The sequence below is a fragment of the Hermetia illucens genome, chromosome 1, assembly GCF_905115235.1.
Source record: "Hermetia illucens chromosome 1, iHerIll2.2.curated.20191125, whole genome shotgun sequence".
Taxonomy (NCBI): Eukaryota; Metazoa; Arthropoda; class Insecta; order Diptera; family Stratiomyidae; genus Hermetia; species Hermetia illucens.
Window position 1 is genome coordinate 194,759,223 of NC_051849.1, and position 15,800 is coordinate 194,775,022.

Below are 15,800 nucleotides of genomic sequence, written 5' to 3' on the forward strand. Positions count from 1 at the left end.
TGTAGAGTTATGTAACTCACCGCATGCGTGAGCGTTCACAGTTCCCACCTTTTCACCAAATTTTGTGTGAATCGCTAAAACGGTCTCCGAGAAAAATTCGTGTGACGGACAGACAGACAGACTGAAGGACACACAGACAGACAGTTAACCTATTTTAATATGGTTTTGTTTTACACAAAACCTTAAAAAATAGAAATATAAAAAAAAGAACTATAAATCGACCCCAGCGTAATGAGCTCATGAAGTTGATGTTCATCCAACTCGGCCAAAACCAACTAAGAAGTTTACAATTCTTATGTTCCAAATGTAAAGCGTCATCGGCTCATTTTCTGGTAACTATCTTTTTTGGAAGATCGACCTTTCTTCTTGAACTTCCTGCCTGGTTTTTTTTCTAATTTCCCAATAAGCTCACTTGTATTGGCTTTGTTAAACTGTTGGTCATACTTTTTTTCTGAATACGAGTATATACGATAGACGTTATCAAACTTAAATTATATAAATAAATTGAGAAATACAATCTTTTCTTCTTCTACAAAGTATCTTTGTATAATATCTACAAGAAAACAAAAAGTTAACATCCCCCTTAAAGTTACACAATAAAATAAAAGGCAAGAAAAATCATTTCAAGCTTTGTGGGATTTACCCATTCACACTCATCTCTTAGAACACGAAAGAGAATTTAGGCAAAAATAGATTCAAATACAGATTGAATATTTTTACTTAGTTTGTAGTCGTGGGGAAAGCTTTCTTGTAAATTGTTTTATAATTACAAATTTTGATTACTCTCTCTCAATCCATTGTCCACGTGGTGTTACTTAACTCGTTTCAAAAGAAATCGAGTTTCGGAGAATTTCTTTAGGTCAAAGTGATCAGATGCAAAATTCTGATCACAAAAGATATTAGTGTCAGAATAGTGCATTAGTTAGTTTTGAAGGAGAAGAGTGAAATTAGGTTGTGTTTGGAATAAGAAAAGCATCCATCATGTGTAAGTGTTTATTTGTTTGGTGTAATAATTTCGAATATGTGTATGTTCTATTAATAGTGACATATCCTTTAAATTTATGAAAATAAAACAATAAAAAAAGTTTCCAAATGTATAAATAACTGAGTAAATCTATTGGAATATGTCCGTATTAAAAAGTATTTGAGTATTTGGTGACAAAGAGATTGACAAAAAATGATTCTAGTAAGAAGCTCCCTCCGACCTAAACTCGATGTCAGCTTCCAAGGCTTGCAAGGAGCTGTCCCAAAATCCTAAAAGCAAAGCGGCGAAAGTTGACTACACAGGTCCCCTAGCGTCTATCTAAGTGCAGCCCCACTGAAGTGTCCCATCAACACACACTTGTAAGCTTCTGTGCTAAGGAGGCTAGAGAAGAAGTAGTAATCCTTTTAGACAGTTTACTCCCTTATACGTGATCTTTCACCACTTTTATTTTGGGGACGCTCTGCCCTCGTAGTTGACGCCCAACGTTGATGATGTTGGAGTGTTCACAATGACCATCCAAGGTGACCAACAACATAACTTCAACCCCAAAATATTAACATGCGAAGCCTTAGTGCGCTATACACCGTGGTTAAGGGGTCATTCCAGGTGTGGGAACCGAGCATGCATCAATTCTATCTAGATATCATCATCATCATCAACGGTGCAACAACCGGTATCCGGTCTAGGCCTGCCTTATTAAGGAACTGCAGACATCCCGGTCCATCGCGCCTAGTGCCCCTGGAGCGACCCTCTCGTCGCCTCTTTGGAAAGTAGATTCAGGATAGCATAGCATGCAATGCAATTGTCGCCACTATTTAATGTGTGACCTTTCCACTGCCACTTCTGTCGTCCAATCCCATCGCATACGAATGCCAAGCCTGTGCGGTGACCAAGTTCTTCATTTAAGATAGTCTCAGACCAGCGTACTCCGCTTCCAAGATATACAAATTGATCGACGCTTTCGATGCCCTCCCCATTAATTCAGGTAGGGAGAGTGGGATGACCCATCAGACTGAGAACCTTGGTTTCGTTGGTGTTTATCTTCAGTCCAATTCTACTTGCCTCACCTTCTAAATCCAGAGACAATTGGCAAGGTCCATGACCCGGGGGAAGAGCAAACAGATGTCATCAGCGTAGTCGAGGGGTTTGAAGAAATATGTCATCGTTTATTGAATTCCTCCACGTCCTCCAGACATCACAGCATAAAGAACGTCATCAATAACGAGAATAAATAATATAGGTCACAGGATACAATCCTACGGACTCCGCTTTGGACCTCAAAATCCTCCTTGATTTTACTTCGATCCAGCACGTGACATTTTACGCTAGCATATGTCGCTCTGATATGAACTGTCAATTTCTCCGGAATGCCCCCTCTATATAGAGCACTCCAGATACACTCCTGTTCACGTTATCAAAAGCTTTCTCAAAATCGATGAAGAGCAAATGCAGCGAAGATCTAAATTCTGCGCACTGTTACAAAATAATCCGTAGGATGTTGATGTGGTCGATGCAGAAGGATCGAGAGCAGAAACCATCCTGTTCTCTGTCGATCAAGCTTTCGGGATGTTCTTTGATACACTCACGGATTATTTTAGCTATGATCTTTGTGACAGCAAGGAGCACGCAGATACCTCTCCAACTGTCATACTCATAACGTATGCCCTTTCATTGGAATCTTAACGATCACCCGCTTCTTTCACTCTCCGGTAAAGGTTTGGGATTCCGAAGATTTGTTGTTTTCCCTTCTGCTTGAGGGAACAGTCCGTATCCGCATGTTACGGTGACTAGCCATTTTATCCACAAGAGGAGGAACCTCGCCAGTCGTCCACAACTCAATTACAAAACACACAATCCGTGCCTTTCCAATCTTGTGCAGGTAACACTGAAAACCTCCATGCCCACTTAGAAATTGGGTAAGGCAATAGTCAGTCTCACTATGCTTCCGATTCAACCAGCCACCTAAGTTGCCGATGAGCCGCGCAATTCATCTACCTCTAGTTTCATTTTACCAAGAGAGCTGCCACTCGTCTGGAGTGCGTTGCCGTTCTTCACGGGCAACCACCCCCCTTGGCTCTTCTCCCTTGCGCCTGTATATGACTTGACACTCCTTAGCAGCAAGGGCAACGGGGTTCATTCCCGGCACCATCATCACGGCCGGTTCAGAGACAGTGCGGTACGCGGACGCCACCCGCAAGCTCTCCATCTCTGTACTTGTGCGAAATACTTACGATATACCTCCTTGCCAAGGGCGTCAGCCCATACCTCTGCGCCGTAGAGCAGGATAAACTGCGTTGAACTCATCAAGAGATTAGGCTACGTAACGCCGAAACTCCAATTGCAGCCTTGTTCACTGCTGCTTTACCGCTGGTTTTGACTCAATTATCGACTAGCCGAACGATATGGGACGCAGGGTGGGAATTAGCAATAAGCGCCGCTACATCATCTGCATAGCCGACCAGGCGCGACTCTTCTGGCATGTCGAGTTTAAGTAGACTATCATAGGTAGCGTTTCAAAGGTCGGCCCTAGAATGGATCCCTGTACTACCCCCGACGTGACCTCCATTCTCCTCTGACCTTCTAGTGTTTCATAGAGCAGGGAGCGGTTCCTCAGATTGCCCCTCAACATCCGTAAGAGACAGTTCCGCACGTGATAATTATTGTTTAGTGTGCCTAGAATGTCTTTTCATCTTTCGGAATTAAAGGCGTTTCTGACGTCAAGCGTTACGAGTTCCCAATCCACCCTGGTGCCATGAAACTGGGTCCTTGTTTTGGTATTGCTCACTGATGAGTACTAAACCAATTTTGGTCTCCGCAGTTAACTGCGGTGGCAACTCGTGAGCGGTTACACTCCGGTGCGTATTGATTTGTAGGATGCGAATCATTTCCAATGCTGCTTTGATGACTGGACACCGCCCCAAGCCCGCAGTGTGCGCAACATTCTCATCAGTCGCGTCACGGTTCCTGCGTAGAACATAGCTTTCCTTTTAATTGGAGGTGTTCGCTTTATGGCTTGACTGACCGCATTTACGGCATGTTGCCCTTCTGTCAGGTCCCCGCAGGCTGCAGATGTGTGTCCATAATCCAAATATCTGTAACATTTGGTTGGGGCGGCCTGGATTCGTATCCTACACACCACCCAACCAATTCTTATTTGCCCGCTGTTTAGAAGCTTCCTCGCGTATTGTTCGCCAACTTCCACCACAGCGAGTGTTTGGCTTCAGGGGTTCGCAGAGGTGATACCAATCCGAGCATTAGTTATCTCCGGACATTCTCAGTTCGACTAGGACTCCACCACCCTTCGTTTTATGAATGGAAGACACTTCTGCTCTATTATCTTCGGGTTTGATCTTGCAACGGATTTAACTGAGGGCTTCCGCAAAAGTCTTGCCTTCCGTCGGCTTAATAAGCAGAGCCAGCGGTCTAGTCCTTCTTCGTCTCCCCAGCTTTTTTTTGCTGCTCCGCTCTTCGTATCCACCTTAATGATAGGCAGAGGTTTTCCTGATGGCGCGACGTGTTGTTGTCTCTTGTTCCTCTTCGTCTTCTTCTTTTGAGCCCTGGAGAGGACCTGAGTGAAGTCTCCTTCAGATGTCCCTTCTTCCTTTCGTTTTTTCACTAGTTCGCTCTGCAATGGGTTGTCTGCAATCCGTTTGGTACTCGTAGTGTTCTCGTCAGGAGGCCCAATTGTTTCGTTTCCCGTGAATTTTTTTCTTACTCTCCATGTCCGTCTATAATATGAAATCTTGTCCAGGAGCTCCTCCGGTTCCATTATCCTGTTTTTCACCCCTTTGCTGACGTTTTTCTGGGGCACAATAGTTAGGAACGGGTATACCCTCGGGGACAAAGTCCAACCCCAGTTCCCTGAGGCCTAACCTACGATTAGTTGATCCCAGAATTCACAGACAGATCAGCGATCGCTCGGGGCAACGCGGTCTACTAATACTGGTTCAATGTACACTCTCCGACCAGGGTCCCGAAGGGGCTCCCTCCTGATAGACGTCACAACTACGACCTTGGCAGAGCTAGGCTCATATCACCCCATCGACTTTAAAAAGAAGTTGTCGATAGCTCGGCTGACTCCCAGTGTGTCCCGGGGTGTATCGGTCATTAGCAGCTCCCTCTTCACCGAGAAACTTTCTCGAGGTTACTACCTAGGACGCAAGTATTATACCAGCTAGGGGTCAGAACTACTTGGTCGGGCACCTGGGGACGGCACTCCCCGTATTGTAAGCGACCCGTTAAGGATCATTGACGACCTCTGAAGGGAGCTCTTATGAATTTACTAAAAATAAAGTCATCGGTAAAGATTACTATTATTAAATTCTAAAAGACAATTGAATCCAGCGTTTTTACCATGTACCATGATATAGGAAGCATCAAAACCTTTCAAAACGGAATAGACTTCAATCAAACGTATACACAAGTGTCTTCACTTACGTGTACGTACTTTCCAGTGATTCATAGTACCCCGATCTAGACAGGGTCTATCATCAATGTTCATGAGTAGCGATTTTACGACGAGAATCGTAAAAATTTCAAATTCAAAGCAATTGAATGACAATAAAAATATTGTATTTCGTATTCTCTGCGATCTCTAACATTGGTTTTAGTGTAATTGCGAAATAGTATTTTCATTAAGAGTGATATGCCTTAAAGAGAAACCAACCATAAGCTAATCAATTTCCGATAAGAAATGCCACATTTGCCCTCCTTTGGAATTCATTAAAATATGTATAATAATTCATTCAACACATTCAACACAGAATACTTTTCAATTGACGTAGTAATAAAAACGTTATACTCTATCTGAATTATTTTTGATTGAGAGTTAGAATCTCCTCAGAATTGAGTCTCTGTTGTATTGAATTATCGCCCCTTAGAAATGTTTAACAGTGAAACCCCAATTTGAATGTGCTATATGGATGTGCCTTTACATAATGCATAATTGCAATTGCAATTGCAAATGAAGTCAATATTAATAATACATTATGCCTGTTTCCGTAGTGAGGCTAATTTTCCAAAATAAAATGAATTTTATAACTATTATTCTGATATACACATACTTACTATTAATATTCATCAAACTATGCAAATCATATAATATTCAAAACTATAAATTTTCATTAGAGCTTTTATCACTTATATTTAAAATTACTATCGCAGAAACATATGAAATGAACACTATATAGCAAAGCACAACGTCTTGAATCATAAATCAATTAATTTTCCGAATACATGTGGATAGTAAAAAAAAAGTAAATGTAAACAAAGATACAAAATTAAATTATTGTGATCCCCAAAATTCATAGAGGTTTTTTTAGTTTACCTTTGGGGTTTCCGAGGTCATGGAACACTACTTTTTTACTAATTTTATTCTTCTTGCATAGTATTTCACTGTTTCTGATAATATTCTGTATTATTGTTTAATAAGGTTTACAAGCAAAATAACGAACTCAAGTTAGTTGACCCCACATTCAACCTCTGCATACTCAGCCTCTCAACACACATTTCATCTCAATCACGAGAATGTCCATTAGTATCACCCTGGTTAACTCACATGTTGCGTCTTCCGACGTCATCTTGAAAGTGATTATATTTCACCTGTAATCCCCTTTCTGGCTTACCGCATGAGATGAAAAAGAAAACCATCTAAGCGCGATCGACAAACGAATGCATTAACCACATGGGTCAAAGATACACCTTGAGATTCCGTGCTGCTTTACTGCAGGATTCGCTCCTTCTATATTCAGTTTTCTGGGTCTGTCTTCAACAATATTGGTGCGACCACTTTAAATAACACTAACTCTCTAGATTAACTTAGTTTGGAACAAGAAGACTACACACAGGAAATTCCACATCTGCCACCTTGCTTGAAAATGAATGGTGGAAAAAAATAATTGCGCATGTTCGACCTTCTTCGATACGTGACCAAAAAAAAAAAAATCCGCCCATTAGATCTGGTGTGTATGTGATGTGTGCATTGGTGTGAAACCAAGTGGTTGGGAACATTTGCCTGTGAGCGCAGCTCTTTATGGTTTGCCACATGGGGCGGAGGAACCAACAAGTGCCATCGACACATCAATATATGAACCACACAGGCCACGGAACAGTTAGATACCGCTTCGCTTCCCCGCAAATACGCACGACATTCCGTGCCCCTCGACAATTTGCTCCTTCTGTCGGATATTTTGCATAATCCGCAAGATCCACTCTCGTTGGTCTGTCTAAAATTTGGAAATGCAATTATTTCAAGAAAAATATCAAGTTAAGACTGTTCCACGCTAGTATCCCTTCTGTGTTGCTATATGCATGTTAGAGATGAACAGTAACCCTCGCTATCCAAGTGTTCATCAACACCTCTCTGCGGACTATGATAGGAGTTCGTAGGCCTGATACTATTACAAAAAACAAATAGGTCGCCGCACTGTGATCGGAAGGCGAAAGTTGCAGTGAATGGATCACACATTAACGGGAATCCACTTTAAAAAGAAGCCGACGAGTGGATCATACCAAGAGCACTTGATACATAACAGGAGAGAAGAAGTCCGGGCATCTCGGAAAGTCCTGTGGGAAGCTGAAGCGCATTTCAAGTAATCGCGAACGATGGCGCGTAGGTCTGATGGATGCTCTACCCCACCAATGGGTAAATTGTTACTAAATATACAGACCAATCGAATATACAAAATACACAAAACCTTCTATACGTTAAATATCGATCTTTTGATTTTCGCCTTATTAATTTTTTTTCACACTATGCTTCCGGTTCATTATCACTTCACTTAATGCTACGGAAATGATAGGTAGCGAGACCAGCTGAAAAACGAGGACAGGCCCATCATCATCATCATCATCATCAACGGCGCAACAACCGGTATCCGGTCTAGGCCTGCCTTAATAAGGAACTCCAGACATCCCGGTTTTGCGCCGAGGTCCACCAATTCGATATCCCTAAAAGCTGTCTGGCGTCCTGGCCCACGCCATCGCTCCATCTTAGGCAGGGTCTGCCTCGTCTTCTTTTCCTACCATAGATATTGCCCTTATAGACTTTCCGGGTGGGATCATCTTCATCCATACGGATTAAGTGACCCGCCCACCGTAACCTATTGAGCCGGATTTTATCCACAACCGGACGGTCATGGTATCGCTCATAGATTTCGTCATTGTGTAGGCTACGGAATCGTCCATCCTCATGTAGGGGGCCAAAAATTCTTCGGAGGATTCTTCTCTCGAACGCGGCCAAGAGTTCGCAATTTTTCTTGCTAAGAACCCAAGTTTCCGAGGAATACATGAGGACTGGCAAGATCATAGTCTTGTACAGTAAGAGCTTTGACCCTATGGTGAGACGTTTCGAGCGGAACGGTCTTTGTAAGCTGAAGTAGGCTCTGTTGGCTGACAACAACCGTGCGCGGATTTCATCATCGTAGTTGTTATCGGTTGTGATTTTCGACCCTAGATAGGAGAAATTGTCAACGGTCTCAAAGTTGTATTCCCCTATCCTTATTCTTGTTCGTGTTTGTGTTTGACCAGTGCGGTTTGATGTTGTTGGTTGATTCGTCTTCGGTGCTGACGTTGCCACCATGTATTTTGTCTTGCCTTCATTGATGTGAGGACAGGCCCATGATGACCAAAATTCGAATCTGGTACAACAAGATCCAGAGGCTGACACTCATTTGTCCCATGAGGATAAGCTCTAAGTTTCGGAATACATCTCATTCGAATATCTAGAAAATTAAAATTAATGTCCAAAAACTTTCCTCATTCAGGAGAAAATTATAGAAAAGGCCATTTTGTTGGATCCAAGGCTTGATCTGGCTCTCAAATAACCATCCAGCCTATCAAGCTACCATTGTTTCGGCCGGCCTTTTGGTCGCTTACTTCGCCGACTTCGATGTTCAGACCTATCTTGGCAAGTCAGTTCTCGTTAGCGCGAATTAGATCACCACACCATCGAAGACGCCTCTCTCGCTATTTTTCCACGATCGGTACAACCCCATATCGATCGCGGATATCCTCATCTCGAACGTGATCAAGGTATGTCACACCACTAGCCCAACGCAACATCTTCGTCTTCATTACGGCAAGATGCCGTTCATTGTCTTTTATAGACGGCCAACGCTCAGAATCATAGAGGACGGCAGGGCGTAAATATTAGATTTGAGACATTCATTGATACGTCGATGGCAAAAAACGCCAGTTGTAGAGCGCCACTTGACCCAGGTTTTTTAATGCTTGAAACAATTTTATGACGCACTTCTCTATTTGCTGACAGCATCGACCCGAGATATTTAAATCACTCAGTTCTGGGAAGGACACCGCCGCTGACGATGATAATGATTGTTTCATGGGGGTCGTCAAATATTCAGTTTTATTCAAATTCAATATGAAGCCATGTAGCTATTAGACGCTAGGAAAACATCATCTGCATAAAGCAGTGTATAGGGCACTGGGCGTTGGATGTCCCGTGTGACAGTGTCCATAACGAGAACAAAAGGGAATAGTGAGAGAGCGCTTCTTTGATGAACACTGAGGCACGAAACGGTTTTCATACATTTGTCACACTTTAGACTTTACTTTTCGGATCGTGGCTGAGCAATTTAACCGCACGACTTCCTCTGGTACTAGGTGTTATCGTAGAGCATAGCAAATGAGTTCCTGTGGCACATGGTCAAATACCGTCTCTAAATCCAGGAGTCCAATGTAAGGACGCATAGCTTCACACGCTGTCTCTCCATAAGTAACTACGCAGCATGTATGGGGTCAGCAGTTTCGCAGTTCTTGACAAATCCGGTTTCATTCACGGTTATTTCAACCATCTCGTGAATACGGTTGTCACGAAGCAGCCGGACAGCAACTGGATCGGAGACAATTTGGACACCCTGCTGGTGTACCTTCCTTTTTCCAGATTGGAACTATGATGCTCTCTTAGTCCGTTAGATGATGACTTCTTCAATAACCTGCATTGGGGCCCAGTTCCGAACATCGGCAGTGCCTATGGAGAATGAACAAATCGTCGGTCGCCGAGCAACAAAGTACCGTACGCAACAGAATCGTTAGACATCCTATGTGCGCTGGTATCGGCTTTTGATAAGTTGACATAGATCTCTTTCGCCATCCCGAGTGTCCAGTTTAAAGATAGAACTTTGTACTGGACTGTTCAGATAACAACTCTTTCTTCGCTTCCCCATTGGCATTCTTGTAAATTTGCCAGTTGGCCAGGGATTTGTCGTTGAAAAACTTGTAGTAGCGGAGTTTCTTTTCACGGACCTTCATTTGAACATCGTCATTCCAATTATCTCAGTTGATAAACGATCTACTTGGCGTCCTGAACACGCGGATTGCATATGCCGCTTTTTGAAGCGTCTTTCTAACTTTTTTCCATCATTCTTCCACAATCGCGTAAGTGAGATCATTTCGCATTTTTCTCCCCAAATTGCTACGATTTAGTACGCGGCGGGCCAGTATGTTCCTTACGTTGTTTTATCGACGGTTTTATTCGCAAGGCGGCTATCAATGGGCAATGTTGAAGTGCGATGGTCTCATAGGGAACGGCTTCGTAGTCAGTCAGTATTGAGTGAGTATTGATGGCTGCGAGTGGCGGCGGGCGTGACGCTCACGAACTCCGATACCGAGCGAAATCCCGGGAGGTTCAGCGTAGTGTACGCTATGACAAGGGATAATTTGCTATTGCATTGATCAGGGAAGTAGGAGACGCCGCAGATCGCAGTGATTTTAGAATTGTATACCGCTTCACGAAAGGATTTGCATGTGGTCGCAAATCTTTCGATGGCCCTTGAAGGACGTCAACGGTCAACTTCTCATGCATGATGATCAGCACCTGAAAAGGTGGAAAGAACATTTCACCATGATTCTTAACCGTATCGCATCCGGTATGGACCCTCCTCTTGTAAGTGAAATGGCCAATCACTATGCGGATACGGATTAATCATTTCGGACATCAATGTACTCAAACGAAATAAAGCCGCTGGGCTAAATGATCTCAAAAAAGAACGAAAAAGCTGACTGACGGTTTCATCCAGGGCAGAGGCAACTCATCAGACGCTGCCTCACCTCTGCCCTCGGAGCAACGTGAAAGAAAGTAACGGCAGATGAAAGTCGCTCCACTTAAATATAATCGCAAACACGTAATAGGTACAAATGACCGAAGTAAATTTTTTGTTGAGGATGCTGGAAATCCTGATTCCACACCCACTTGGTGACGGACCGGACCACTTGGGAAGCAACTTACTTCCTCTTTTGTAATCCACAGACTCCTCTTAATGCTCTCCGCAGAATTATTTATCGCGGCACCTGCAGTTACTGCAGATCGGCTACTCCCACTCGTAGGGAAACTTGGGAAATTCAAGACTTTTCCCAAAGACTGGAAGAAGGTGGTCGTTAATATTCGAAAAAAGCGCACCCATTCTAATTGTGACAATTAGTGGGACATCTGCGTGTTCCCTGCCATTGCAAAGGTAATAGTTAAAATAATCCTGGAACACATCAAAGAACAACCCGAAAGCTTGATCGACAGAGAGCAGGCTTGCATTACCCACATCAACACCTTACGGGCCATTTTGGAACGGTATGCAGAGTTTACATTTTTGCTTCACCTAGTTCTCACCGATTTCAAAAATACTTTCGATGACGTAAACGAGAAGTTAATCTGGAGTGCTCTACGTAGGAGAGGCATTCCGGAGAAACTAACAGGTATTATCACAATGACATATGATGACGCCAAGGTTGCATCCTGTTACAGATATTATTACTTCCTGTTATCGGTGACGTTCTTTATGTCACCTTGTCCGGAGGGCGTGGAAAAATTGAATGGACGATGACATCTTTCCTCAAACACTTCGACTACGCTGATGACATTCGCTTGCTCTCTCACCGGGCTATGGACCTTGGTCAAAAGTTTGGGAGTAGCGCATGAACTCCACTGTTACTCAAAAACTCCAAGCCTTCGTCAACACTTGTCTGCGTCGTATAATTGGAGTACGCTGGCCTGCTACTATGTCAAACAAATAACTTAGTCGATGCACAGGCCTGGTACTCATACGCACTGTGATCGGAAGGCGAAAGTGGCAGTGGATAGGTCATATATTAAGGAACGGCGACAATTGTATTACTGGCTACGCAATGCAGTGGAATACACTCTCCCAAGATGGGTCGTCCCAAAAGGACTTGGCTTAGAATAATAAAGAAGGATTGCATGTGTCTTAGGAAATCGTCGTGGGAGTTGAAGGGCATCTCAGGTAACCGCTAGCGATAATGTGTAGGTGAGGTTAACCTGTTATACCCCCTAAAAGGTGAACCAACCATATTATATAATACTCTGTTAGCAAAACGATGTGAAAGGTATCAGTATTAATGCCAACTAGTATTATAATATCATCGTTTTAATTAGTCAGTTTAATTAATCATCCAAAACAGATACCTCCCCTGTGACCTAAGAATGTATAGATCATTAAACATTATCAGTTAAGGTCAAGATTTTTTTGCCAGCTGGATTTTATGTCTGATTCTCTCTTATTCTAGAGTTTCGATAATTTTCTAACATCTAGAGGATGTTCACAATTTAATTATGCCACGAGTTAGTTCCCCCTGGTGAAGTGGCCAAATTCCAATGAAATGTGTATCTCTAAGATACTGACGGTTTTTGCAATAAAGTGCTGTTGGATCTGTCGGATTTCGGACCCATAAAGTCATACAAATATGAAGCATGACAAGTAGCTTCAACCGTGGGTGAAAAGATTCTTTCAAGCTGTGGGGCGTGGGCTCCATTTCCTGATACTGGACTTCATAAGGATAAAATTGCTTAAGTGGAAAATTAACCACCTTGATAAGGCCCCAGAATTATTATTTGGTGAACTTGGCGATAAATGGACACTCATAAGTCTAGAGATAGATTCGAACTGGGTGCATGATCGACGCATATTAATATTGAAGTTAATTTTTCCCAATCTGGCAAGCATTATCCATCTCATTCCTCACACTAATAGTTTCAGGAAAATTTCCACAACGAGAATTATGAATTTGCTTGGTGAACATTTCCCAAAAATTAACCGATTTTAGGACGTTTTATAATTATTGACTCTTTTGAACTATTGGATTATCTTGAAGGTAAAGTCCATGCAAATAGCACGCCGTTTGCCATGAAACTGAAGGTCAATGGGGCACACTTGACCATGTTAAATAACAACCCAATCCTAAATTGTTGCTAAATTTTTATATAACGATAAATGACTTCCATTTTAGATCTCTTAATAAGCATCAAGGGATGAACTAATCCGCGCACGTATGACTATGAATTATTCATCTATTTTCTTCTCAAAATTCAGAGACTATGAAGCTTGTTATCAAAAATGGTGACAAATTTTCTTTACATTAAAACTTACAAACAAAGAAATACTTGGTCGAAATGCGGGTATGTATAGCACATGCCATAAATGTATGTATTAACATTTCGATCTCGTAACTATGACGATATTTGCATTCGTCAATAAAAGAGACGGTCCCTATCTGGTCAGACATATGTAAGATGCAAATTGTTATCAGTCGAAACTTTGGGCCGGGTAGGAGAAAGGCGCCTTTGTCCAGGCAGGGCCAATCTGTTTATTTTCAGGTCATTGCTCGGAAATTTATAATGCTAGTGACGATAACGATGTTTTTTTCTAATTTCGATAGTTTACACGCGGTGTAATGTGGGTGGAAACGTGAACCCCCGACAATAACCTAATTTTTCCAAAATATTTTTTTCGAATTTGGCACTGAGTTTCTGTAATGGTCCTGAGATAGTTACGCATGAATGATGGCATTTTACGTTCCTATAATCATCGTGGTAACGAAGCGTGATCTTGTTTTTCATTAACAAAAAGTCAACCGATCACAATATCAACGGCTATCAGTGGACAATAAAAAACAAGTCTTAATAATCTCATACGCATTTCTAAAGTTCAGAAAGCATGTGCCCAAATGGATTGATATACTGACTCCTCCGCCGAAAATGAATAAACAAACAACCCGCATAGAACGAAAAGACGGATCTTTCCTCTACCATCATCCCCGTCAGTTGGGATCAACCTCACTTTGGAGTAGCCAAGCACCTCGCATTGTTTAATGTTAATTACACTCACTTGATATGTCTGATAGAATAATCAGACTATCTTAAAGTAAATAAATGACTGAAGAAGTTTTGATTGTGATCATTTGAAAATAGTTAGCCTAAAGCTGAGATTTGAAATTTTCAGATTCAGTCAGAGTTGGGCTTTTTGTGACCACGTTCGTACTCGGACAGTGCCGTGCGATCAGTACAACGATGCCGCAGCAAATCGTCAGGACGACATTGGCCAACGCCGAGGATTTTAGGAGTAATCTCAATGGGTAAGTTTAAGTTTATTAATTCTTTTTTGATACACTTGAATCTTGTTAATTTCCGCTTATGCTGACTAGTCTATGGTATGGATTTCCTCATAAAATATAATTCAAATAAAACGAGAGTTTCATATAGAGCGGACTTGGCAAAAGTGTGTTCTCCTCATATATAACACCTACAAAACCGTCCTACTTTTCCTTAAAAGAATCTTTCTCTATTATCTGTTAATCTTCATATCTTATTCTATTTTAGGTGATTTGTGAAGTGAAAAGTATTATTTACCAAACTAACTTCATTTTGATTTTTGGAAACCAAATTGTTCCTAGTGCCGCGATCATGCTCCTCCTTATCATTCACAATGGTTTCCCTAGGTTGATAGGAAGCTTTCCTGTATTAATTATTCCAGTAATCGCAAGTTCTGTCAAACTTTTTTGAAGAAATTAATTCCTGAAACTTCCTAAGGGGTGAAAGGAGCTACGTAGTCCAACTATTCCGAATCCTTTAATAAGCTTCAAACCAAACGATTTTGATAGTTTGTACATAGAGAGTACTTCAAGTATCTTGCATCTTTGAACCCGTGCGGGCAAGCAAAGATACATAAATAAATGCGGAAAAACAGATGAAAACTTGTTTTGTAAATTGGACCAGTTAACCAGGCAAATTTGTCAGAGAGATAAACCAATGCGCTCATTCATATAAGCTTCACAATTGAGTGTTTACATCTAAGGAAAGATCTAAACGTAATTTTACTGTCTTTTTTAAAACCTTATTGAATGCCAACCTATGCCGCTCTTAGGAGATTATCGACAGTGAACACTCAACTAATAAAAAAATATTAAGTGTATACAAAATATATTTTAAATTGCAAATGTTCCTATCTGACGAACTTTCCGGGCTATAGCTTCCCTCCCTTCTATAAAGACTGAAGCTGCGTCTACTTTACCGGTTATTCAGCCCTTCGGCATTTTTTACAACAAAATTTATGTTTATATTAAAATTTCAAACCAACCATGCACTGATAAGCCTCCTGACGTATGAATATTTACGTTACTGCACTGGGAAAATGTTATCACTGAAAACGTGGGCTGAGTTCGATAACGTGAAATTTCAAGAGAGAAATTTTCAAAATAATTATTTAATTCTGAGGATGACTAAAGTACGTCCGCGGGAAATTTAATTTAGTCATGATTATACTTATGCATTTATGACTGCAAGTGTCTAGCAGTCTAGCAATTAACGCAGTAGCATTCCGTTAATGGAGATAAGATTTTTCTTATTCAAGGATACTGAAGCCCTGGTAAGAAACTGTAAAGCTGTCACCACCTTTGGTACTGCTGCCTAAAGCTGGCAAACCCTCAGATGAGTCATCCTCCTATAGTTCCATATGTCTTCTAGACACTATGGGCAAAATGTTGGAACGGATAATTTATAATATCTATAATA

The 15,800-nt window shown here is 41.7% G+C and overlaps 1 protein-coding gene across 2 annotated transcripts in view; it reads left to right on the forward strand.

The window, feature by feature from the left end:
* The first annotated feature begins 794 nt into the window (after nt 1-794).
* LOC119646437 (probable trehalose-phosphate phosphatase 2) overlaps nt 795-15,800 on the forward strand; it is a 43,526-nt gene continuing 28,520 nt past the window's right edge. Inside the window, exons 1-2 of one of the 2 annotated variants that reach the window (XM_038046888.1) lie at nt 795-985; nt 14,233-14,365. In XM_038046888.1, coding sequence (XP_037902816.1) covers nt 982-985; nt 14,233-14,365 — 137 coding nt within the window. In that variant the 5' untranslated portion in view covers nt 795-981. Of the gene's footprint in view, nt 986-14,002; nt 14,155-14,232; nt 14,366-15,800 lie in introns of those variants that run through there. The other variant, XM_038046889.1, reaches the window with a different exon arrangement.